General features: G+C 38.0%; 1 protein-coding gene across 21 annotated transcripts; it reads right to left on the bottom strand.

Moving 5' to 3' along the window:
* Positions 1-284: 284 nt before the first annotated feature.
* Positions 285-25,947, bottom strand: FNDC7 (fibronectin type III domain containing 7). 21 transcript variants are annotated; one of them, XM_048859892.2, is made up of 15 exons: positions 25,407-25,947; positions 24,800-24,935; positions 23,272-23,290; positions 21,648-21,905; positions 19,044-19,298; positions 17,478-17,738; positions 16,688-16,945; positions 13,765-14,019; positions 12,251-12,508; positions 11,291-11,545; positions 10,185-10,439; positions 9,088-9,348; positions 8,200-8,229; positions 6,024-6,092; positions 3,990-4,142 (listed from the first exon to the last, which is right to left on the bottom strand). In XM_048859892.2, exons 2-14 carry the CDS (start codon positions 24,836-24,838, stop codon positions 6,061-6,063), a joined length of 2,436 nt encoding a protein of 811 aa, XP_048715849.2. In that variant the 5' UTR covers positions 24,839-24,935; positions 25,407-25,947; the 3' UTR covers positions 3,990-4,142; positions 6,024-6,060. The 21 variants fall into 21 exon arrangements, with proteins under 21 accessions (XP_074987681.1, XP_048715848.2, XP_048715851.2 ...); XM_075131580.1 differs by lacking the exons at positions 3,990-4,142; positions 24,800-24,935; positions 25,407-25,947 and adding exons at positions 285-1,882; positions 23,800-24,746; XM_048859891.2 differs by lacking the exons at positions 3,990-4,142; positions 24,800-24,935; positions 25,407-25,947 and adding exons at positions 285-1,809; positions 23,800-24,746.
* Between the last annotated feature and the right edge of the window lie 129 nt (positions 25,948-26,076).

The raw sequence follows: 26,076 nt of genomic DNA, 5'->3' as shown, positions 1-26,076 counted from the left end.
GCTACTCCCTTACGTGATTTTTTTAAACCGATAGGTAATTGAGCTTGAAATTGGAGTTTGGGGAGAAACTGCTGTTGCCCTCTATCTTTTCCTCTTGCTTTAAAAACAAACAAACAATAAGCCCCAAATGTGTTCTATCAGAAAATTAATGTATGATCAGCATTTTATTTGCAATTTTGATTACTTTAGTTTCTATTTGCTTTATGGGGTGGGAGGGGTTAGCAACACAAATGTAGAAGGTAGTTCAGATACTTGGTTTTAAATGATTGACTGTTACTCCTCATTTTTACTGATCTCAGTAGTTGCCTGGTTCTTTGCAAAAAGTTTGACTTCCCTTAGTGAATTGGATACGGGGCTTAGTAGATAAGTCTGTTAACACATCTTTCCATTTATTTTCCTCCTTGGCTGTGCTGATTGAGACCAGATTTCTGTTGTTAATATTTGGTTAAATAATGTGACTCTTCAAATTTCATTCAGTAATACAGACATATTATGGTGGGTACTTCTGACAAATAAGTAAATGCCCTGCCCTGTGGAGCTTACAGTCTGACTGGAGATATGATGTAATGAATGAAAACAACAAGTGGATAAAATTCGAAAATAAGGAGACTGAGAGTTGCAGGGTTACACAGTTTAGTGAAAAACTGGGTGATCAAGGAGCAGGTAGGTCTATGGTGCCTCTTCCACAACTCAGCCACTGCTGCCTTGCTCCTAATGTTGTAGTCCTGTGATTCTTCTGTGTAGATTATCTCAATCATAGTGAACTGGATACTTTATATGGTGGATAAAAGTTTTGTGGATGGTTTGGCTGTAGCCAGAAGTAAATAGTGGCTTAAGTTTTCAGAGGTGAAAACCTATGCTGCTTTGTAACTTAACAATACTGCATGCTGATTCATTGCCAGAGAAATACTATATCCTTTGTAACCATCAGCAGTAACAATCTTCCATGTAAATGTGAATAAAATCCTCAACTTTTGCTTTCAAGCGAACATGCAAATATACCCAAACTTCTAAAAGTGCAGCCTCACGCGTTCTTTCATTTCTCAGATTTTGGATTCACATTTTAATAGAGATTCTTACAGATAATCTCCCCTTCCACATGTGATCATAATCATCTTGTGCCAACTAAAGTTTTCTTGCATGGAAAAAAATGTTAAGTGTATTTTAGTAGTCTTAATGATACTTAAGAGCTGTCGCCCTCTGAGTCTCCTCTGCAGACCACCAGCAAATGCAAGAAGACTATAGTTGGGCAATAGCTCTCAGCTGCCCTTTTGGTTGCTGAGCATATGAGAACAAGCATTACACTTAGATTCAGAATCTTGACCTGGCATGCCATACCATAGAACTTTTACTTTATTAATGCAAAAAGTGTGTATCTGGGAGGATGGAAGTGAAAGAGAAAGTGATGTCTGAGAAGCTTTCTGTTTTCATGACTTGATTCCCATGTGCTCAGAACCCTGTTTTTCAGTTGGCATCCCTCTGGCTGAAGAAAATTGGGAAGAATTCTCTTCTACGTCTGAGGTTGCTGTTTAACTGTCTAGTCTAGTGATTGGTGTCCAGTAATGATGGGAATTTTCTCCTCAGAGTATCAGTACAGTGCTGTATACAATAAGCATAGTATTTTTCAGTTAAAAATTCAGTGATTAGTGTGGTCTAAATGCCTAGAGTTAAATCCCTTAATGCAGTAATTTCTTACGTTTGTGTGGCAAGTAGTAAATTTCAAGCAGTTCTTCGAGTAGATGAAATGCCTCCTAGTACAATGGTTAATGTAAATTGGGGAAAGGTATAGAAGTTGAACCCTTGCCAAACCTAGAACAGATAAACATACTACAGATAAATCCTGCCGTCTTTTATGCAGTATCATACCCTTCCCTGGTAAAACCTGTGGGAGAGAAAAGGAAGGAGGGCAATACAATTCTGTAAAACAAATATGACAGTGCTTCTGATTAATACCTCACTTAAAAGGGGAATGGTTTTGGAAAATGCAGGTTCTCCAAACCCAGCTGAACCTAAGGGAATCAAAATTACAAGCCCACATTAATACCCAGTTCTTATATAGCCATATGCAGACATCTCTTTGTGCCACCTTACTGGCACCATGACTTCTCAAGGAACCGTGTTTCCATTGGCCACATTAGCTAAGCCTGGGCTGTCCTGCCATGTGTGGAAGGGACATAGCCAGTGTTAACTCCCACTACTTTTGTTTGTTGTATTTCAGCTGGCTTGGTAAATAGCTGGAATATAAATTCTTTGTTTTCACTGGAGGACTTCTTGGGACATCTCAGAAGCATGTAGTGGGAGCTTACTCAACATTTAGGGTGAGTGAGGGTTTGAAACCTTAACAAATCTTTTTTTCTTTTTTTTCCTCAAGTGTATTTTAAATTGCTGTTAAAGGCAACTGGTTTTAAGTGGCTTGAATAAAGATCGCTCCCATCGGGTTTCATTTTCTGTGTATTTACGATGCCCTAATCCTGTACTGGTTGTCCCATTATCAAAAAGTCTTCTAGACTCAACTAAATTTCTGCTGTAAAAAGGCAAGAAGAAAAACCTTGTATGTTTATACAGCATAAAGAACCACAAAGTGCAAGTAATGTGGAGCAACAAGGAGCCAACTGTTGTTTAACTTATTCATGTGAATAGTGCTAAGTGAGCAGGATTTGTCCCACTGTCTGTACTTCTGTACTCTATTCTTGGAAGATTTGGCAGACACGTTCAAATGCCTGGCTTCTTTAAACATCCCTCTTCCTCCCTCCCCCAAATCTAGGTTAATGGTTTGGTGAGCCCTGCCAATTTTGTCTTGAAAGGCCTAGATTTTAAAAAAATGAGTTGCACAGAACCCCACTGACTTCAGTGGGGCTCAGGTAATCTTTCAGTATTGGGGCCTACTCTAGCAAGAGGTTTTGCAGATATATATACTGCCCTTCTATAATAGATAGAAGCAACAGATAGAATCATAGAATATAAGGGTTGGAAGGGACCCCAGAAGGTCATCTAGTCCAACCCCCTGCTCGAAGCAGGACCAAATCCCAGTTAAATCATCCCAGCCAGGGCTTTGTCAAGCCTGACCTTAGAAAGAATGGGACACAGTAGATGAGGAATCCATAGTGTATGCACCAGGTGAAAAAACCCCAAACCCAATGGTTACGTACAGTAGTTAGAAATGGAATCTGCATATTTCCAGTCATAGGGTGTCTTGATGGTGGAACCTTTTAACAGTAGTACCTGAGTGCTTGCCCTCTCCCCCCTTTGGTATTCCTGAAAGTTCTGAAGGCAGGGCTATAAAAGGAAGCATTGTGCCCCAGCTGCCTCAAGTCTGATTTAATTAGGAGTTGACATGAGTGGGGAGTAAGACTCTACATATATTCAATCTTGAAAAACCCTGCTTACAGGTAAATAACCTTCATTTCTTAAAGAGTAAGTTTATACAACTGGGTGCAATTATGTTGCTGTTTGTAGCTATTCGAAACCTACATATTTAATTAAAGTTATCTCATTTTCTCTTAAACAGTCTTTTATTAAGTATGCTTGAGTTTAATGAGGGCTGATATGTAAGTAAGATATGCAAATCTTATGCAGCTGGTTGTTCTGATTCAATGTAATTAATTTGATTTTTATCAAGGACCACCATAAAGTTATTCACTTACAATTAGTGTACCAATTAGTTTACAATTAGTTGTTTGTATGCCAGATAAAAGCTACAGCCCATGTTTGGCCCTGACCTCATTAGAAATTGATTGCTTAGGACCCGAAAAGCAGGCTCAAGACCACCTATGTACATGACTAAGTTTAGGGACCCATATTTGAAAATGCTGTTATGACTATAAAGAGAAACCTACTGCATTAAAACCTGTTTGGGGGGAGTTGCAAACAGAACAACGCTAATTTCTACATTCTCATACCTTTTCAAACCCTAAATTGGAAATAAAAACTAGCTGTTTCTTAGTAAGTAGTGCAATTCATTTATTTAAAAAAAAATTCCTAAAGAGGGAAACTTGTATTTAACAGTGAACAAAAATCCTTTTTATTAAGAGACAATATTGTAGTACTGGTGTTATGAAGTGTCAGAACGTTCCATCTGATTGCTTTGTGTAAGTGACCTGAAGTGATGATTCATGTGCCCGATGGAGTTGCATAGCTGTATTCTGTGAAGACAAACTTAAAGAAATGTATGGTCTGCTTTCCAGCTACATAAATTAGTTTAAAGAAAGTCCTATTTTGTTACTGGTTGTGCATCAGCTTTTCTGAAGTCAGAACATGTGCTCTGTTTTTCTGAGAAGTGATGGTTCTCTCCCTCTATTCCTCCCCACTAAATACTGTACCTGTTACTTACAGCTAGGTTTATTAAACCTGAAAGAATGCCTATAATGTACTCTCTTCCCCCGTTATGTGGGTGTTTACTTTTTAAATGTCACTTAAGTTGTCCGGTGAAACTATATACACTACCAGTTTCACTCTTGTTTCTAGTCAGTTTCATTTTTCCAGTTGTTAAGAACTAAAATAATGGTGACCTGCTGGAGTTTCCACATTACATAGGAATGGTTATTTTATAAATAAAATAAAGCTCCAAGGTTTCTCCATAAAGCCTCCAGAGAGAAAAGGAAATTCCAAGTTCTCATTCACAAAGCTTCCACAGCATCCTTATCTAGGAATGTGGAGGGATGGCTTCCTAACCCTGTTAGTCCAAAAGCTATATAGATCTTGAGGGATCCACAGAGGCTAAGGCTATCCACAATGGCTGCTTGTATTCCTAGCCCTCCATGGCTACCTGGAACCTGCAGGAATTGTTGCTCCATCACTTTCCAGGCTATTGCCCCCAAATTACCTCTAAGATGAGATCACTTCATTCATAACCATGAATTAGGAGAGCAAGGCTCAGCATTATTTGTTTGTGCTCTCCAATGAGGCAATGCGTGGTATGGATAACAGCCACTACTCCTTCTCAGGCTGCCAAGCCTGGTCCTTGCCATATGATTACAGCAAGGTTGGGGGGAAAACTATGGTATGGAGATGGCATGCCTGCTCACCTCCCAGCTCCACAAGCTGAACAGTCACCTCTGCTCAAAGAAGAGATTGCTAAGGGGATCTGGCCTTCTATTTTCGTTTTAATTGGGTCAATCATCAAACATTTTAACATTAGGCCTTGAACCTTTTTGAGAGGTGATGGTTAAACTATTTTGTGGGACTAAACTGCTGCCAACTATTTAAATCCAAATAGTTCAAGAATTTTAATACTGCTTTTTTTATTTTTACAGCAGTTCACTGACAAACTATTTCCAGAACTGCTGATATTGCACATAGACCTACTACTTAACATTAGCAACCCACACTTAGCACCCTCGCACAGCTCCTATTATTGACTGTATTATAGGGAGACTTATGGCCCCAGATAGTTCTGTGCACATTTCTAATGAATGTGTGTCCAGGAGGAGATGTCAAAGGTTGGGGCTGCTCACATCTGGGGGTATGGTTCAGATCCACATCTAGCTGTTCTAGGGCTGCCAAGGGGAGTTGTATGGGAAGCAGGGAGGGTTTGTGGCCACTGGCAAGCAGGACTAGTCAAGACTGCTACCTACAGTGACTCCATTGCCTTCAGACCAAATGCAGCATGGAGTGATACAAAGCAGAGGTACTTGGGAGGTGCGGCTTCCTGATTCAATTCAGCAGAGGCAGTAAGCAGGTGAGTGTGTGATCCCAAGTCTCCTCACCGGCTTGGAGTTATGGGGCTCTCAATGTGAAAGCAGCATGATATTAAGAAAGGGCTAATGAGGTAGAGAATGGCTCTCATTGAAGTAGGGATAAGAGTAGAATTATGCAGGGCAGGAGAACAGACCTCATTGGATCTGTGGTTGGACACAATAGAAGGTATCTAATGAGTATACTGGTCCTCAGGATGTTAAATTCACTCATGCTTATTAAACTGCATTATCTCTAGGGTCCTAAGGATTCATAAATGTTAAACATTTTAATTCATTTAGTACATCCCAATTACAGTTGTCATTCAAGTATAACAAACTCTTTCTTACCTGCTTGTCTGAACCAATGATTCCATCCAGAAAAATGTTATTCTGGACTTCTCTTTCCTCTATAGATCACTACAACAAAAATTCAGAGGGTTAGATAAATTCAAGTGAGAAAAAAAATGACAAACACACACAAGAAATGTTTATTTGAATAAGTTGCTTATGCAGGTGTCCCCAGCAGTTTCAGTCAGGAAATTGAATGGAAAGATTGTATTCATTTGAAACCACACAAAAAAACTTAGAATGGACCATACAATGTCACCAATTTGTTAGCGGAAAGTAAGTGGTGCTTCAAAAATCAGTGGAACAATATAGCTAAATTTAATTAATTTTAACTTGGCCAGGCTCTAAAAGATAGAACATACACTTTCAAAAAGTTCCATGGGCTCTTTGCTGACTGAGTGGTTCAGACCTCAGGTTTAGGTCTCATGCAAGAGTATAAAAGTCTTGTAGCACCATGCTGGGCCACTGGGACATTACAGATTCAGAGGGTATAATGTTCCTTACACCCCTCCAGTAGCACTCTGTTTTTCAAGGTCTTCCATTGAAGTGCTGACTAGGCCTCACACTGCTTGGCTTGTAAGAACTAGTGAGATAACAGCCTGATGTGGTATGGCTGCAGGCCAAAATATAGGTAATATCTGTAAAACACTCATAATCTAATTTTTCAAAATATATAGAGATAGCTATTTATCTGTGTAGGCGGTGATTAGAGTCCCACTTAAGTCTATTTTTAGTTTAAAAATATATGATTTTGTGCTGTGTTAATAAGGCTTTATCTGAATGAGTTTGGAATGGTCCCAATACACAAGAGGGGTGAAGCCACAGATGGGCACCATCCTCAACTAAACACCAGTAAAACCTTTATACCACACCACACCAATCACGAGTTCTGTATGTGCCACATATGTTGGAAAAAAAATATATTTTGGGAATGTGTTTGTGAGTTTTACAAAATTAGGACCATTTTTTGGTAACCCTATGCCTGTAAAGCTAGCTGCCAAGAATCCAACTCTGCAAGGCTCAAAGGAAGCCATCTCCAAAAGTGGGGTAAAATAACTTTTCTGTATATAAAGGTGACACAACTTTAAAGTGTAATGTCTCTAACCCTGGAAGGGCAGAGGTAAGTGCTGGTTCTGATTAGAAAGGAGAAAATCTCCTTAATGATATAGAGCTCTTGTTTCTTCCTCTGTAAGGCTGTGAGGGCTCAAACTTCACAGCTGTGGCATTTAGAAAATGCTGTTAGTAGCTCAAAGCTGAATCTTGCCTCTCCTGGGCCTCAGAGAAGTGTAATTTGGGGGTGTGAATTGCACATTTGGGGAACAACTATGAAATATTTCCCTGACATGTTTTTTTTGTTCGTGGCTGGTTGAAACTCCTCAGAATTTTGAAAAGTTAGACATCCAGTCTTGATTTAAAGACTTTAAGTGAGAGAATACCACAACCTCAGGTAAGATGTTCCAATAGTTTTTACTCGTTAAAAATTTGCATTTTATTGGGCACTAGACAAACAGACACAAGATAAATGTATGACGTGTCTGTGCTGTTATGTCTCCAGTTAATTTCATGGATCTCACTTGGATAGATGTGTAAGGCCAGATTCTCTCACTGGTTTAAGTCATTTTTTGCACAGGGTGAATACCATATTCAGGAATCCTCTGGTTTTCTAGAGCTGACATACAGCTGCTTTGCCAAACTCCCTCTTACAACTGTAGTAGGGGCTGTGGCCAGGAGAAAATGGACATGGCTAGGATTCCCCTGGACCTCAGCAACCCCTGGCTGTTATAAGAGTCCTTTGGGGCCTTTGGCAGGCATTGTACTTAACAGCAGCCTTCTGGCTGTTCTAACATACCCTGGAGGACTGGATTGGCACAGAGCAGCCCCAACATGAGGGGACCAAATCCATCTTTGCACACTCCCTCCTGAGTCATACTGTGTGCTTCTTAGCTCTAGCTGAGGATCTATCTAGGCCATGGTATATATGTTTCATACAATGTAACTTACAGACGTTGTAATACATATTATGTTGGGAGTAAATGTTTTATCTTTGATAGAATTAAGGGAGTCCTCCTGCCAGAAAATGTTATTTTAAAGTAAAGTACTTTTCATTCTAAGAGAAACATATCTCACTAGAACCACCATTTTCATGAGAGGTGAAATGCTGACAGCATTCTCATACCCATTCCAACAGAACTTCCAGAGCAGGTCACTAGAATGAAATACAAAGAAGGGGCATGGAAGTTAAGTGTATAATTATAAGCTGAAAAACATTAGCAATTTGTATAGTAAGGGCCATATTATACAACTAGGCAATTTCATTAAAGTTTAGTATGATTAAAAATGTCATCATGGATTTGAATGTCTACCATGAAAAAATAAATCACTGTTTGGCTTTTTGTTCAGTGCTTCCAAGGTAATTCTGCTAATATGAAGCATCACTTTTACAGGAAGATTGTAGAGACAGTTTGTTTTTATAAGGGTGGCTCATCAGTATTGCTTCTGATTTTTTTTTAATTAAAAAAAGAGCATTAAGGTATTTGAAAACCAGTACATATGAAGAATTACATTTGCTTTTTTTCTTAGTCTGCTTTTAAATTAATCAGTTTGGTACCCAACAACTAAAACTGAAGCCCCAAAAGAGTAAATCATGCTGCAAAAAGCAGCCTTGCTGTGCATTTTATTGTCATTCCTTTCCATCTACATACTAACCATTAGTATCCAGACTCAACACCCACAGCCCTTTGTTCCAATATAGATTATTCATGGCAGAATCCAGAGAAATCCATGTGAATTGGGGTGTGTCATTTTACTGCCAAGTACATAAGCAGAAAATGTCCTATTTTCTAGGCCTTGACCCAGACTGTAGCGTAGTCTTTTTGTGGGTTATGTGGTGAGCCAGCACTGGGATAGAAAACTTCTGCGCTGTGCTGTATCTTTGTTTCCTCTTATTCTGGAATATGACTATACCCAACTACGAGCCAGAATTTAGCCCTATATAGTCTATAAATTACACTGATATGCATTTAACAAAATATACATAGTTGAAAGGACTATAATTGAGTTTTACCTGAATATATTTTTTTAGGGCAAAATGTAAGCTTTGATCCTTTCTCAGGAACTGGAGAAACTACCACTGTATAGACATCCCCACAAGGTATCTCGGTGACATCACAATAACTCAAACCTGAAGTAGGGGTACAGGTGAAATTGCCTTTTGATCCATATAGATCTGTACTATACTTTATCAACCCTGCAGAAGCTCGCCAGTATATTCGGATACCATTATTGCGCAATCTATATAATTTCACCCCAGAAGGACAGCAAGCACCTAATAAAGAAAATAAACAAGATTAAGTCTAAACTGCAGATTATGCTTGTTCTTGAAAGGAAATTATAAATTTTCATAACAGGTTTCACACCTGATACCTAAAGTCGACCTACAAAGGTTCATCATCCCACACAAAGTCAGGGAAATTGTACGAGGCAATGGTGGGGAATAAAGGAATGAAAGTTGCCCTCCAAACTCCCAAACTGGCTGTGGCGCTGGAATACAGCCCCTCTGCAGACACTGTTTAGTATCATACATTAGAATACTGGTCACTATTGCTCCCCACCCACTATGGGGAATGTTAGGGCTACTGGATCCACACAATTGTAGAACCTCTGGCCTCTCTGTGTCCCTAGCCTCTGTTTGGCAGAAGCTTGGAATGAGTGACAGGGAATGGAACACTTGATTACCTGTTCTGTTCATTCCCTCTGGGGCACCTGGAACTGGCCACTGTTGGAAGACCAGATACTGGACTAGATGAGCCTTTGGTCTGACCCAGTATGGCCATTCTTATGTTCTCTCCCATCTCCAAACTTCAAGTAGATATTGGCCTGGCTGGGTCTGGTGTGCGACCCCCTTCCATAGTGCACAAAGGGTGCAAAAGTCCCCTTGCACAGTCAGTCTGCCTCAAACACACAGCAGCCCTACCATGAAGTTTCTGTGATACAGAGGGCCTTGCATGAATTTCATCCTATGTATATTTAACTATTTAAAATGGAACTGCAAGGGTTTTAGCAATTTCTTTAATCTCACACATAACCTTGATATGAAAATAAATCATCTGCCTACTATACTCTGATTTTTTTTCTTTTCAATTCCATTTATCATTTACATACTAGAAGAATAGTCTTGATATGTGCAGTCTGAGGCCAAACCAGTTTCACTAATCACTTTCAGAGACACTGTATAGGTGGTGCCACATGTAATGCATCCCAGGAGACAGTGGTTTTGAAGTGTGTGGCACTTGGCCGGTCCTTTTGGTGATTCCAGTATTGTTATGTATGTCTTTGCACCAGCCCCAACCGACCAGCTGATATTTGTTATAGACTGCATCACTTGAGTTACTGTCAGATCATTAGGGCAACAAGGAGCTTAAAAGGAAACAAAGAAAGGGAGATCAACTTTATTGTGTCCACTGAGGTTCTATGCAGATATTTTTATCAATGATTTTGTTTTAGAAATAGTTTATTTAAAATCTATTCCAAAACTGCCAGTTTTGTCAACCACATTTTTACTGATCTTAAGGCTTGATCCAGTTCTTGTTGAAGTCTGGGGGAGTCTTTTCATTAACTTAAGTGCCTAACCCATCTCGCACTGAGGAAGAAAAATAATCTTAGTAGCAATTTTTAAAAAAGGAAAACTAAGTACTTTTTAGCTAATGTTACCAAAATAGTCAGATACTTAACTTCAGCATTCTACAATAGCTAACATCTAATATATATATAATAACAGCATAAGATAAATGATTTATTCCTTCTTCACCCATTGTGTGAGATAGTTATTACCGCAGGATTATTATGTGATCTTGTTAATAAAAAAAATGTCTACAATGCATCATCAGAATATCAGTGATTTTCTCAGCCACATTAAGGATCAAAGTGCTAAAAAGGAAGCCATGTATTGCATAAAAAGATTATGCCATTATAGCTTAATTAGCAATGACCCAGGAAACATAAGTACCTGGATTTGGGTTTAGCAGGATGTAGCTACTAAAGAGTAACATGATCTCTCTTTCTCTTTCTCACACACACATGCGCGCACGCAGATGCCATTTCATCCAACAGGAAAGAGTAATACATGTAGATACATTGTGGGGGGAAAAAAAACATGAACATAAAGACACACACATTTACCACAGTATTTTTTTATATATATATATATATATATATATATATAATTTGAAAAAGGTTATATTTTCAATTACATATTAATTGCTACGTACCTGTCTCTAAAGGGACACTGTAACTAGGTAAGCTCTGTCCTGCTGTTGTAATTGCCACAGCACTAACTGAGAAAACTGATCCACAGGGAAGATCAGTTATGCTACAGGAATTTCCGGAACTTGTGCAACGCCACAATCCAGCCTCTCCTCTAGCAGTAACAGTGTATATAGTTTCATCATTATTGGCCTGCCAGTGTACACTAATTATGGAAAGATCATCCTGTGAGATGCTTTTTATTTCAGGACTGCATGGAGCTGAAATATTTTAGACAGAGGAGATTTGAGATGTGTTGTTATCAGCACATAACTTCCATTTTATATTGTATAGCTGTGTCAATAGCTGCAAATTATTGTAGATATTTGACAAACTCATTCTGACAGTGATATCCTAGTCAATAATCTTTGACTAATTTGGAACAGTTTATGAACAATACAGACTTTAAATGAGTTTTACAGGCAAACTCTTGAAAAACTGACATGTTAAGGTTTTGCATACAAATATACATACTGGAATCATAAATCTCATTTTCAGAAGTGCTGATTACATAGCAGCTTCCAATCTGACCACTTATTGAGGTGCCTGGTTATGGATTTAGGACAAATCTTGACAAATTTTCTTTTCATTTGCAACTAAGATTCTACCAAGATTCCTTGGTAGAATCTCCTTCCTTAGAGGTTTTTAAGGTCAGGCTTGACAAAGCCCTGGCTGGGATGATTTAACTGGGAATTGGTCCTGCTTTGAGCAGGGGGTTGGACTAGATGACCTTCTGGGGTCCCTTCCAACCCTTATATTCTATGATTCTATGAACTATGAATTATAATAACTTTTCTTAGCACTCACATTATGTTTTCCACCTTCAAAGCACTTTACAACTGCTAACTAATTATTTAACTAATTACAACAATGCAAACAGCTAATTATTCTGTGTGTTAAGAGAAGTGAGAAAAATAGCCATATACCTGTTGCCACATATTTAGATACACATGATGTATTGCTGCCCCTGATTTCACTGTAAGAATACACAGTGATGTTATATTGGGTGTTACATTGCAATGCAGACAGGATGCAAATTGTGGCAGTGTCATTACACAATACTACACCAACTCCATCAACAGCTTTTGTTTCATACATTTCAGCACCACGGACAGGAGACCAGACAATCTCAACTGTATCACTGGACACAAACACTGGGTAAAAGTCACTGGGGCAACAAGGTGCTGAAAAAGCCAAAACAGAGAGGGAAATGTCAACAGCGCTCATGAACTAAAAAATACTACATATTAAACAGGGTAGTGACTTGTTTACACAAACACCTCTTATATGAAACCTCCATTATCAAAAATTTAAAAATGAATTATGTTCCCCACATTGAAGTCCTTCATTTTTTGATAGATTAAGTTTTGGATAAAAGTGCCATGTCCCTCATCTTATCTGGACAAAGAATTCTATTGCAGAATTTTTATCGTCAAAGTGTATTCTTACATCTCTTTAGCGTCCCTACAATAGCATTCAGTAATAATCCATTAATCTGAAATAATACTGTATACTTATGTTGCACCTTCCATTTTAGGTTCTCAGACATTTATGAATCACCAAACTAAGCCTCATAATCAGATATTTCACCATTTTATACATTGTGAAACAGGCACAGGGAAGGTTAGGGACTTACCAAAGATTACACAGCAAAGCTATGGCAAAGCCAGGACTAGAATTCAGATATACTGACTCCTAGTCCTGTGCATCCATAACACCATCCTTCCCCATATTTTGAACATGTTTTAGAATGATTGAATGATCAACCCTTGTAATTTATAAACTGGTGGTATACTTGACTGATAAACTGGCTATTCAAATAAACATTGAATACAATTTAAAGTTTAACCCTTTTCCTTTAAAAAAATATTTACTAAAGCACTGATAATTGTTAATTAGGGCTGGTCGAAATTTTTCATCAAAAACTTTCTTTTTCAATGGAAAATTGGGTTTTTGACTAATTTTTTTGGTGACAAGTATCTGCTTCTGTAGAAAATTTTGACTTTCTGTTGAAAAACTGAACACCAAAATATTTGCATCTATAGGCCAAGTTCCACAGCCACCCTATATCTCCCATGACACATCATGGCCAGGGACTTTGAAGATGTACTGAAGTAAATCAGGAAGAGGAGAATGTAGTATATTATGGGAGATGTAGTCCACCCAGGGAGCCCAATCCATACAGGAAAATAGGAACATGTGTCACTTGCATGACAACTCCCATGGAACATCATGGCAGCACTTCAAAATCTAAATGCTCTGTTTTAAACTGAAAGTTTTCTGCCCAAAATTTGGGGTAGCAGCCAAAAATTTTCACCTTTCAATTCCTCACCAAAAATTGATATTTTCTACAGGAAAAAAAACATTTTCCAACTAGCTCTATTGTTAATACTACTAGGGGAATCACCAAATATGTTTGCATAAACATAGTGCTACTTACCAGTAGTATAATTGAGTACATCCCCTAAAGGACTCTGTCCTGCCTTGTTATATGCGAAGACACTAATGAAGTAAGTGAAACCACAATCTGATTGGAAGTGGCATTGGGTATGGGATGTGTTGCAGTGCACTTCCAAGCCATCATCGCTTTTCACAAAAACCACATAATAATCTCCAAGATCTACATTAGACCATGAGACTGACAATTTACCAGGGTTGTCCTCTTCTATTGTTATACTTCCTGGTGCACAAGGGACTGGGAAACCAGATTTAAAACAAAAATGGGGCGGGGGGGGGAGAGAATAGGTTACAACTGTATTCACAAGATTTTATTTAAGCAACATTTTTACTACACAAACATCAATGAAAGATATATAGAATTTGTTTGATAAGTTTAGCTTGAATAGTTGACACATGTCCAGTTAAGAAAAGAGCAACTTATCTGGATTTGTAAGGATACTGGGATGACATGTATGTGATTATTTTAACATGCTGCTTGTTCACAACATAAAATATGTGTGTGAAGACTAAAAGTGTGTATAATTTATAGGGCTGTCAATTAATTGTAGTTAACTCACACGATTAACTCAAAAAAATTAATCGTGATTAATTGCACTTATAACAATAGAATACTAATTGAAATTTATTAAATATTTTTAGATATTTTTCTACATTTTCAATATTGATTTCAATTACAACACAGAATACAAAGTGCACAGTGCTCACTTTTATATTATATTTTATTACAAATATATCACTGTTTATCACTGTAAAAATGATAAACAAAAGAGTATTTTTCAATTCACCTCATACAAGTACTGAAGTGAAATCTCTTTATCATGAAAGTGTAACTTACAAATGCAGATTTTTTTTGGTTACATAACTGCACTCAAAAACAAAACAGTTTTAGAGCCTACAGGTCCACACAGTCCTACATCTTATTCTGCCAATCACTAAGACAAATAAGTTTGTTTACATTTACGGGAGATACTGCTGCCTGCTTCATATTTACAATGTCACCTGAAAGTGAGAACAGGTATTCATATGGCACTTTTGTAGCCGACGTTGCAAGGTATTTACATGCCAGATATGCTAAACATTTGTATGTAATTCAGTGTATTGGCATCACTCTAGCTGGAAATGGAGACTTGTCAATCTTGTCACCTACCAATTTTGTATTACCATTATTAATCATCATCCTCTGTATTTGAGGTAGCACCCAAAGACCCACTCAGCACCCTGACTCCATTGTGGTCGGCATTGCACAAACAGGAAAATGTGGTCTTTGATTTAAGAGTAACCCAGGACAAAAATAACAGGAGCACTAGAGGTCAGAACTGGGTATGGGTCAGAACTTCATAATATTTAGCATTTATACAGCATATTTTTTAAGAATTTCAGTCCACTTTTCTAATACGCTCACATTAAGTCTTACAAACACTCCTGTGCAGTAAGTTAGGGTAAGGTGGCAGGCACAAATAGGTTAAATTATTTTTCCAAGTTGCAGAGTCACTCTGGGGCAGAAACAGGGACAGAATACAGGTCTGCTGACTCATAGTTCTGTGCTTTAATCACCAGATTATCTTTTCTCACTCAGTATGGGGAAGCTTGCACACCATCTACTTATATTGGGCCTATTCTCCTCTTACTTCGACCAGTTTTAGACTGGTGTAACTCTATTGACTTCACTGGAGTTGCTTCTGATTCTCACTGGTGTGAGAGAAAAATCAGGCCTGTTATATCTGCCAACTAAATATGCCACTCTCAAATTAATTCAAAGAATAAAGAAGTTAGCACAGGATTCAGAGGGTAAATGTGACGCTTCATGCATGAAGTACAACAAAAGTTTCAGAATACACACTGTTGAGTGCCATAATAACATGATAGCCACGGAAACAGAGGCTTTATTTCAACATAGGGATTAATTTTCTTATAAAAGAAACACAATATCTCAATATTTAACAGGAGCAACAGAAGCCCCAGTAGAAGTCACAAGGGTCCTCCTACCTCCCCATAAATGATGGTCCAAGTTCACCCAGGGTCTGCATAGTTTTCAATGGCACAGATCCTGGCATATGGCCTTGGAAGTGGAAATTCTGCAGGAGGAGGAAATGGTGAAGGTGCCTACAATATCCCCTTCATTGAGGGACTTGAAACCAACCCCCAAAAGAGGATGGCAGTGCCTAAGAATGGGACATGGCCAGAGCAGCCAGGGGATGCACCTCTACTAATAAACCCATAAGGAAATTTAAATTGACCTTCCCTGGAATAATCCCTAGGGGGCAATGGTGGTAAAACACTGCCTGCCCTCCTCTGGGAGAGAAATCCCCAAACCATGCGAGAAGCCGGGCTGATGAAGACAGGCACAATTTGTATTACCCGTAAAGATAAAATTGGCCCAATGCTGATTTCCCCAAACTTTCAAATATATAATAATTAAAAAGTTAGATATAAAAATAATATGTTTATATGAACACAATGGACCAGATTCTTCTCAATGTTACTTGACTTCAGTTGAGCTACTTCAGATGTATATTGGTGTCACTGAGAGCAAAATATAGCTCAATTTCTTTAAAAAATATTTGTCCATAAAGTAAAATGCAGCAGCAAAACAGTTTTTCAGTGCACTGCTTTATGGAAACATCAGCACTTAAAAGAATGCTGCAATGGACAACCATGATGAGGCAGTTTATATACATAATAATGGAATCTTTTAAAATAAGGTGTGAGTGTAATACCATGTGAGGGCCAGGCATTGACAGTATTTAACTGTTCTGAAATATTTTAATGATTAGTATAGCAAATTCCCCTAAAACTATTTAATATTAAGCTAAAATTTGGGCAACTTTTGCTTTCTTCTTTCATTTTATGGCAAAAGAGAAACAATATTATGGGCCATACAAGGGTCACTATAGTTCACGTACCAGTTTTTAAACTCACTGCATCTGTAGGTTTACTGGATCCAGCACCATTATTTGCTATGACATAAACAGAGTATTCAGAACCACACTGGAGTGAAGACAAAGTGCAGGAAGTGGAAGATGTGCTACAGTTCAGTTTGGAGGTTCCACTGCTGGCTGTCACACTGTAATTTAAAGTTCCCTCTGTCGGTATCCAAGAAACAGTGGCCCTCAAAGTTCCACTATCAAAAGCAACTTGAACATCTGATGGTGCATGAGGACCTACATTAGTTAGAAACAACTGTAAATACACTTAGTATCTGGCGTAGAGATGATCCTCAACCAGACCCCTGAATCCGAACATCATCAAATTTTGGGAAACATTATATCCAAATGTAACTTTTGTGACATAGGTGTAAGAAGATGGCTGGGGCCTATTACAGTTACACAGAATATTTTAAACAATTACTCTAATTTTGCTCTGACACAAAAATTTCTGTTGAAATTTCAATATTTATATAAAGATTAATGGACATATCCTAAGTTCCTTTACTCAGTTCTTGCTCAGGCAAACCTTTAATTGAAGTCAATGGTAGATCTGCCTAAGTAAAGTTTATAAAATTTGACCCATGTCCTCTAGAACTTTCCTGAACCTAGAACTGACATAAATTGTCATAGCTCCAGTTGGACAATTTACACCAGCTGAGGATATGCCCGCAATGTGTCTTGTCAAAAACACACATACTGCTATCAATATTATTTTAACTTATAATTTTACACTAACTTTGGTTTCAGAAGAGAAAACAGTTCTTACTTGTTATTTGGTTGTACGTGAAATCATCTCCAGGTATCCCATTAACATTCCAGGCATGTGCCTTGATGGTATAGAGAGTTCCTGGATCTAGACTGGTAAATACCAAGGAGGTATGGGTGGTGTTCTCTTTCGTCATACTGCCTAAACCATCTGATCTCATGATGGACACAGAGAATCCAACTGCCATATATACAGCTCCCCAGCTCACCACTATGGAGTCGTAACTTGGAGAACTTACAGACAGGACCGGAGCAGCCAAGACTGTTAATTACAAATATACATTAACAATTGGGATTTCCATTAATAGCTATGCTGCCTAAAAGTTAGAATAGCCAAATTCAACACAGGGTAAACAGAATCAACTTTCATGGACATCTCTGGGCCAAATGCAGTGGTCATGTAAATAGTAGTAAAAATTGATCAGAGAATAAAATGGTAAAGTTAGCATAGTTTCACCAATTTACTATTTAGTAGACTTGCATAGTGAAAGTGACTGGCACACCAAAGGGTGAAAAGTGGATAAGTACAGCAAGAAAAGCAACTAAAAGGAGTGCGTGAGGTCAGTTAGATTCCCTTACTTTGTCCTATTATCTTACACCCTCCTTTCAGTTGCTTCCCCAACCCTTCCACCCCCTAAGAATGTCAGAGTACATCTTCTATTAGAAGGTAAAGCCACAAGTTTACACTAACTCACTAAACAATATATAAAGAAAAACATATAAAGGTTTTACTGTCATGGGTTTGGACAGCTATGTTACTTATGCCATGCGTAAGTAATGCAGGTCACCCTGAATGGGTTCCAATAATTTTTTTATACCAAGGCCAACTGTCCAGGCCTTAGAGAAAAATTACAACTCACACACTTCAGAAATCTATAAAATTTAACCAGCATAATTTCTCTATTCATAAAAATGTCCTGATTTTAAGGTCCAGTCTCTCAGTGCTGTGTCCCACAGGCAGACTGGGAATCTCTCTTTCCTGGATGTATAAAACTCCCATTTCTAGTCTTGATGGGACACTGGATATTAGATTTTATCATTGGTCCAGGCCTGAATACTGCTCATCTTGACAAATTCTGAGAACTGGTCAAATGTGAGTGATAAATGCAATGTATCATATGGCACAGTAATCTATCAGCTGGGTATCTCCACTACATGCATAGGTCTATGTCTACTTTTCACTTATATAGCACCTTCCACCCAAGGACGGTAAAGCTCTTTGAAAACATTAAGCCTTAATGTCATTATTCACATAATACAGATGAGAAATGAAAGTATAGAGATGTTAAGTACAGAAGCAGAGCTGAGAACTGAATTCAGAAATCCAGTCCTATGCACTGGCCATGAGGCCACTACATCTATATACCTATACTTATATTCTTGAACACTGCAATGGTGATACGTTCAATATTTAAAATATAAGATTGCACTAATTCATCACCAGTAAATGCTTGAACTATTTTTACTTTCTGTACTAGAATTTTAAAAGATAATTAGAAAATTCCATGAGCCATATATGTTATGCACTTCAGTAATATGACAGTTGCTAAATAAAATCAAAAGCTACCTGTCTTTGCCTTCTTTGAAGGCGAAGGTAGGCTTCTTCCTCCAGAGTTTATAGATCTGATGGTGATTTTGTACAATGTAGCAGCCTTCAATCCTGTCACTGTGCCTGGTGAATTTATGACTATAGTTTCAATGAAAGACTCTCCGTCCTGTGCAGTCAGTAAATAACTGGTAGCCCCAGGAACAGCTGCCCATTCCACTGTGATACTGTTGCTCAGTTTTGAATAAGCTTGGTCAATAGCAGGTATCTCAGGAGCTAAAAATGAAATTATGGTAAGTTCAAAATCCATAATCATGTTCAAATATAAGGACCTGCTGCTGTCAGGTGCGAAGTGCATTGAGCATTTTGCAGGAGGTGCTCAGGAAAACTGGGATATAATTTCTTTGATACTTCTAATTTTACTTCTCTAAATCAAATAGCAAATTTAAACTGAATACAAATATAATTGGTTTTATTTGTGCCATGAAATAAAAGAAATGTTTGTTCAGTGTCCACAGTTCAGTTAGCAATGAAAAACTGCATATAGTTAGCACTGATGATATGCAATTTATATATGTACTCAGATTGCTCTTTAAAGGGGAATGGTGGTACGTTAACCAATTCAGTTGGTCTTTTGACTGAGTATCTCTCTGTATCTTACTGAGTGATGGAGCTGGGTTTTGGTCTCCCTAACTCTGAGCTATGTCTACTTTATCTTAATCTAATCTAATCTAATCCAATCCATCATGTGCCTAATGACCAGCTGCCAGAAAATAACATGTTTAAAAAGCTGTAAAAAGTGGGCTAAATTCATCTTTAATGCATTGACTTCATTAGAATAGCATCAGGGATAAATATGGCTCAGTATGGCTTCAATCACCAGAATATTGCAGGTCCCTAAAGTTATCATCTTCTAAACTGAGGAAGAGGAGATGCTAAATTACTCGGCATCTTTGGGGACACTTGTGCCCTTCTACAGTCTTTCAAACAAGCATTGTGACTTACCTGTGTAAAATGTGGTACTACTGCAGGTTTTAAACCAGTTTAAATAGTACTAACAGTACATGCAAGATTGGATTTATTTTAGATCATTATTGAAGTTACTAATGACAATACCAATGTTTTGATCATGGTCACACTAGATAATCTAAGTGCATCTTTCCCATGTTGCTCTGTAGCCACATCCAGCTCTGTAGTTCTGGAAGGTGTCCGTATTATAATCAACAGGAAATAGCTTTTCTTTCTACAGAACAATCTAAAATGGGAAGACTGAATCCTAGATACATGTTAAATACTGCAACTCAAGGAACCTTTTTCTAACAGCCCTTACTGTGAGCCATTCAGAAAACTACATGTCATGTACTACAGTCAGAAAAGTACCTAGCTATAACTCTCCCAACTAAATTTCAGTAATCAGGATTTTGGGCCTTGAATAAGCACATATAGCAGGTTCGATATGTTGTAAGGCTACAAAAGACCAAAAAGAGCAGGAAACCTTACAAAATGGATGCAAGTGATCCAATTGCACTAAATATAAAGTAAAAATGTATCCAGAATGTAAGCATGTACCTTGGAGCATAACTACCAATTTCAAGGCAACTAAACCACGAGTTCAGAGCCTTTGGCAGCAATTACAGGCGTAATATTTTCACAAGTATAAACTCTTCAACAATATCTCTACTGTATTAGCCCCAAAGATGTTTTCATTCCACATTAGCAAGGCACGTCCCCTTTTCCACCATTTGTAAAAATTACAAAAAACAGTATTTTCTACATTTCTACATTTTTCTTTTAAAATATTGTACAAATTTAAATTTAAATTAAGTCTATGGGAGTTTGTCTGATAAATGACTGCAGGATTTCACCCTTAATCGGGGACCAATCCTGCAAACCTTCCACATAAGGAACTCTTATTCAAGTCAAAGGGAGCTGTGTGTCCACGGGCTTGCAGGAGTGGATCCACAGTATATTATTTATTTCAGAACTGCATTACAGAACATTAAAACATTATGCTATTTCTCCCATGACTGAGGTAACCAAGAGGTGAAAAAGAGGTAGATTATATTCTAAACTTTCTTGACTATAACCATGAATTTAATTTTAGTTATTTCCTCAATAAGATGAAAATTTTGAAATTTTTGAAAAGAAAACAAGGATATTTCTAAAGTTTTTCAATTAAAATAATTTTTAAAAGGAATTTCACATGACTGATTTTTTCTAAAACTAAATATCAGTTATGGAACAGAGAAGAGGGAATACTGTCTATCTAGGTTCTTCTATAATGCCCAAGACTGACTTAAACAGTACAGAATCAGGTTCTAAATGGAAATAAAATATCAATTTTTCACATTTATATGATCTCACTTTTGTGTTCTTCAATTAAAAACAAGGCAGCTAATTTTGAAAGTTGTGATTAGGTGAGCACTGATGCAAGGGATGCATGCACACACACACGAGAGAGAGAGAAAGGGCTGATCATGCTTCCACTGAAGTCAGTGGGAAAACTTCTACGGACTTCAATATGAGTAGGAGTCAGCCCTAAAAGTCAAATAAAATATACAGGGTGAAATCTTGGCCCTACTGAAGTTAATGGAAAGCTTGCTTAGCAATCCATCCCATACTAACCTGTTAACTGCATAGTTTGTGCTTCTGCCAGGATAATTCCATTCTTATCAATGGCTTCCACTTTTACAGTGTGGACAGTGTTGGGAGTTAGTAAAGTAAGAACGCCTATAACTGGAACATCATTGAAGTGCGCCAGCAAAGGGTGGCCTACTGTGTTCATGGGGGTTGCTGTGATTCTGTAGGAAAAGGCTCCTGAAAACTTGGACCATCTGAGATATATGTTTCTTGATGTCACATTATATATGGATATAGAGAAACCTACAAAAAATACCAAACAAATTTTAGTCTTTGAAACCTGAAATACACTACTGGGCAAACTGTTTGGACAAGACTCTTTAAAATGTTTAAGTAGCCTGATTTTCAGAGCGCAAGTATTAAACACTTTTTTGGAAATCAGGCCCCTTTAAGGGGCCTCAAGAAGAGTACCCAAAATAATCTCTTTTGAAAATTAAACTTTGCATTAAACTATAACTGAAATAATTTTTTCTGCTCATTTCTATCACTCATTAAACACTGTAGTGTACAGTGTCGCCAGCTCTCATGATAATATTGCAAGTCTCATGATAATTGCTATTTTACTCAAGCCCCAGCTACTGGAACTTTCTGAATACTTGAAAAATCTCATCTTTCATTTTAAAAAGAGTTTCTAGGTCTCATGGTTGCAGAAAAAAAGGATGAAAATGTGACCCAAGTATATCCTAAGGCTTAAAAACCAGAGGGCAAATAAAAAGAAGCCAAAATTTGGTGGTTGTTTTTAAAATTTCATTATTTTTAGAGGGCTGCCTCATGATCTTTTAACATCTGAGGTTGGCAATACTGCTATTATTTACATATGGCTTTTGTAATCTTGCAAATAGTGGGACTAATCCTGTACCACTCTGTGCATGGAAACCCCTCTGAAATCAATGAGAGTTCCACACATGAAGAGCTTGCACAATCAGGCCTGTGGTTTATAAAATCTCTGTGAAAAGAATATGGTATGCTGAAGTAATTGCCCAAATACTATAGTAACTTTATGGTAATATGTAATGGTTAGAATTCTAGAATATTGAAATATATACTAATATGTACTGCCACAACATATACTAAATAGATGACTTTTAAGAGCCCAATCCTGCGTTTGTTGCTCAGCCAAAACTCAGACTGCAGTGCACAAAGAACGCAAGATTGAAGAAAAGGAAAAGGAAAATGGTGTGGCGTATTTATCTTTAATTTTTAAACTCAAATAAAAATTATGCTATTTTAAGAGGGGCAAAATATCACAGAAAAGCATGCACACACTGAATAGATTGTATAGACAATGGGTATAGTCTAAGAAGGTACTGTTCAGTGCAAATTGCGTGTAGGCTTAGGATAGTGTCATATTGTAAGAAGTATGTTAGAAAGTTTATGCAAATATATAGTAGCATAGGTTACTATTTTTCAAAGCAAGTTTTTTGTAATTATATCATATAAAGAAACATATGATTCTTTACATTTTCTGAGTCTGATTTCATTTTCGTTAAGAAACTTTTGTTTGTAACATTACTTTAAAAATCAATTTGGATTAGTAATCAGAGATTTCTCTGTTCTCTTAGCGTCCACCTAAAAATGAACTGGTAAAAATACCTTTTTAAGTCTTTACCTGTGTTAGCTGAAACAATCTGAAAAGAAAGATATAGAACATTAGAATCACAAACTGAAAAATTATTTTGGGAAAAGGGAAAACATTTAAACTTTTAGCAGTAATAACAATGACTTCTTTAAAATTGTATTTTGTGAACATAGCTTACTAACGTGCAGCTTTACTTATTTGTTCGGTTTGAATGAATGTACAATAGTAAGGTAAATCTACGAGGCTGTTATTAGTGAATTTAACATAGTTATGCAGCTCACATTACTATTTCATTATCCTCTCTGAATCTGGCCATTGATCCAGAAGGGAAAGTTTGCAATTGCTGACAGACTTTGAAAGACACTGTGTTCTAAAAGTATAATAGCGTAGTTTTTCTGTGGGTCTGTTATGAGTCTGGGGAAAAGTAATTGTATAACTCTTACCAAAAACATAATAATAAAAAATAAGAATAAAAATTTGATAAATAGGTTGCTTTTGTTTGTTTTTTTAAAAGGACATGTCATTCTTAAAAATGTTTGAGAACAAAATTGAACTCACCATTTCAAGACTGATGAGGATAAATCCAATAAGTACCGAAGATTTACCTTTTCCACTGCACATCTTGTCAGACAAAGGTTTTATTTCACACTTTGTGTCTGGATGTGATCAGTAAGATACCCCATATAGAGCAGTAATCACCTCACTATAGTTGTTAAGACTAGTCTTTGAGACAGTGAAAAGAAATATTTGTCTGTAGCTCCTCCTCCCCTGTTCCGGATGGCCTATAAGCAGCTGCAAGGAATATTTAGTGAAATGAAGCACACTGCATCCAACTGAAAATGCAGAAAATGTTACATGGGAAGACTGTGCTCTGTTCTTTCCTCTGTTACACAGGTCCAATTCCTGTATTGCACATATGTAACAGATAGCAAAATTGAGCTCAGTTTAAATACCTCCATTGGAATTTGGTCTTACTGGTTGAAGTTCACTACATATTGTGATACTATTTCTAGCAAATGCCATCTCTTTCTTTTTGTTCAGAATTATGCTTGGGTTTTGTTCTCTATTTTAATAGGAAAATGTCATACTATAGTTGTTAATTTGAGGAAGTATGTTTCTTATACTTCTTTGTATGGTGCACACTGAAGTAGAAATTACTTTCAGTTTTAATGTTTCTAGTGTGGTTGGCACAGATGTTCATCTTTGGATTTCCTTTGCTCTCCGGATTATTATTATAGTTTGTGATACATGACTCTTTATTTGTTAAAAGTCTGCCTGTATTTTTCATATTTCACTGTGGCAAAGAATATGCTTGGGTAATCTTCTGTGTAGAAATCTATAGCAGTTTATCTGACATCACCATGATATCCAGGCACTAACAAAACTACATAAAACAGTCCATCTAAAATACTGTATCCTCCACTCTTCATTATTCTTTTTTGTTCAGTTAAAGTATGCATAAATAGTTTTAAATTACATTATTTGTTATGTTCAGGGAAGCAATGCAGAGTCTTAAGGCTATTTTTATGGAAAGCAATTGCAAAGAGATGAATCTTACATTTGTGTCTGAAAGTTGCAAACCCCTGGTCATTACCATTTTTAATGGAAAGGCATTCCACAGCCATTAGTCAGCCTCTTGCTCCTGCAGCAAGTGTAATCCTTGCTACTGACCTCATCCCTTGTAAATGTAATTGCTGTAATAAATCACAGAGAAAAATGCCTGAGATCATCTGGGTTCCCTCACTCAGAGATTTGAAGATCAAGACCAGGATTTTGAACTGAATCTAGTTTTGGACAGGGAGTCACTGTAGGTTTTGGAGCATTGGATTGCTGTGCGTGTATCACCCATCCTATGTTAGTAGACAAGTCACTCCATGTTTGACCAGCTAGAGTGTAAAGCCTTTACTTTCAACCCCGGGTACAATGCATTGGAATACATCAGCATGGCCCAATTTCTATACAATAGGACTGAATGCATCCCCTGGGCAGCTGGAGCTGATAAGAGGCATTTCTAACCATTATAGTTATTTGTGTACCCAGAAGAAGCAGAGTCCAGAAGAATCCCCAAGCCATGAACTGCCTTTTTGATTACACTGAAGACTTCTTCAGGTGAGGATGCCTTTTGTAGTTATGGCCATTTCTTTTGAGTAAATTCCCACACTTACATAATTGTCCATCTTGCCAAAGACTAGTTTCAGTCGGCTGCTTCAGGCAGGTGCATTTTGTTCTCAGGCAACAGGAAAACTGGATAATAGGATGGTTTGTGTTTGAGGTGAAGGGGATGAGAGAAGACATCTGGCCTGGCACCACGTGTGGCTCATGGAGTTTGATGCATGCTTCTCAGCTGCTCCTCTATTGCCTTTAGGTTCTGCAATAGTGTGGTGAGTGAGTGCTACTCGATACTGGGGGGCTACTGGTGCAGGTGAGTCTGTCTGCAAGAGTGGGACAGCCCAGGCCCAAGGCTGATCGGATGCGGACCATGATTCTGGTGTTGGTCCGCCAGTACTCTGTGCTGGAGGGGAGCGTAATGTCCCTCTCCTATGAGGCCGGGCACGGTCCCCATTGGTAACGCTTGGTTTCCGTCAGTAAACCTCTGCTCGGAGCCGTGCCCGGGGGAGCCACTCACACCCGCCCCTCTCCTCCGGCTCGCCTTCTACCCCGCGGCCCCAACCGGCGCCCAGCTCCTCTCCCGCCCGCCGGGGCGCACTCCGGCCGCGCTCGGCATACGTCACGGCGCAGGGCCGGAGGGGCGTGGCTCTCAGACAAAAGCGCAGTTTCGGCGGATCACTGGGCGGACTTCGAGGGGGATAGGATGGCCTAGATGAAGCGTAAACG

This window comes from Caretta caretta, chromosome 8, assembly GCF_965140235.1.
Source record: "Caretta caretta isolate rCarCar2 chromosome 8, rCarCar1.hap1, whole genome shotgun sequence".
In the NCBI taxonomy this organism is placed as follows: domain Eukaryota; kingdom Metazoa; phylum Chordata; order Testudines; family Cheloniidae; genus Caretta; species Caretta caretta.
This window is presented reverse-complemented; position numbering and strand designations above follow the sequence as displayed.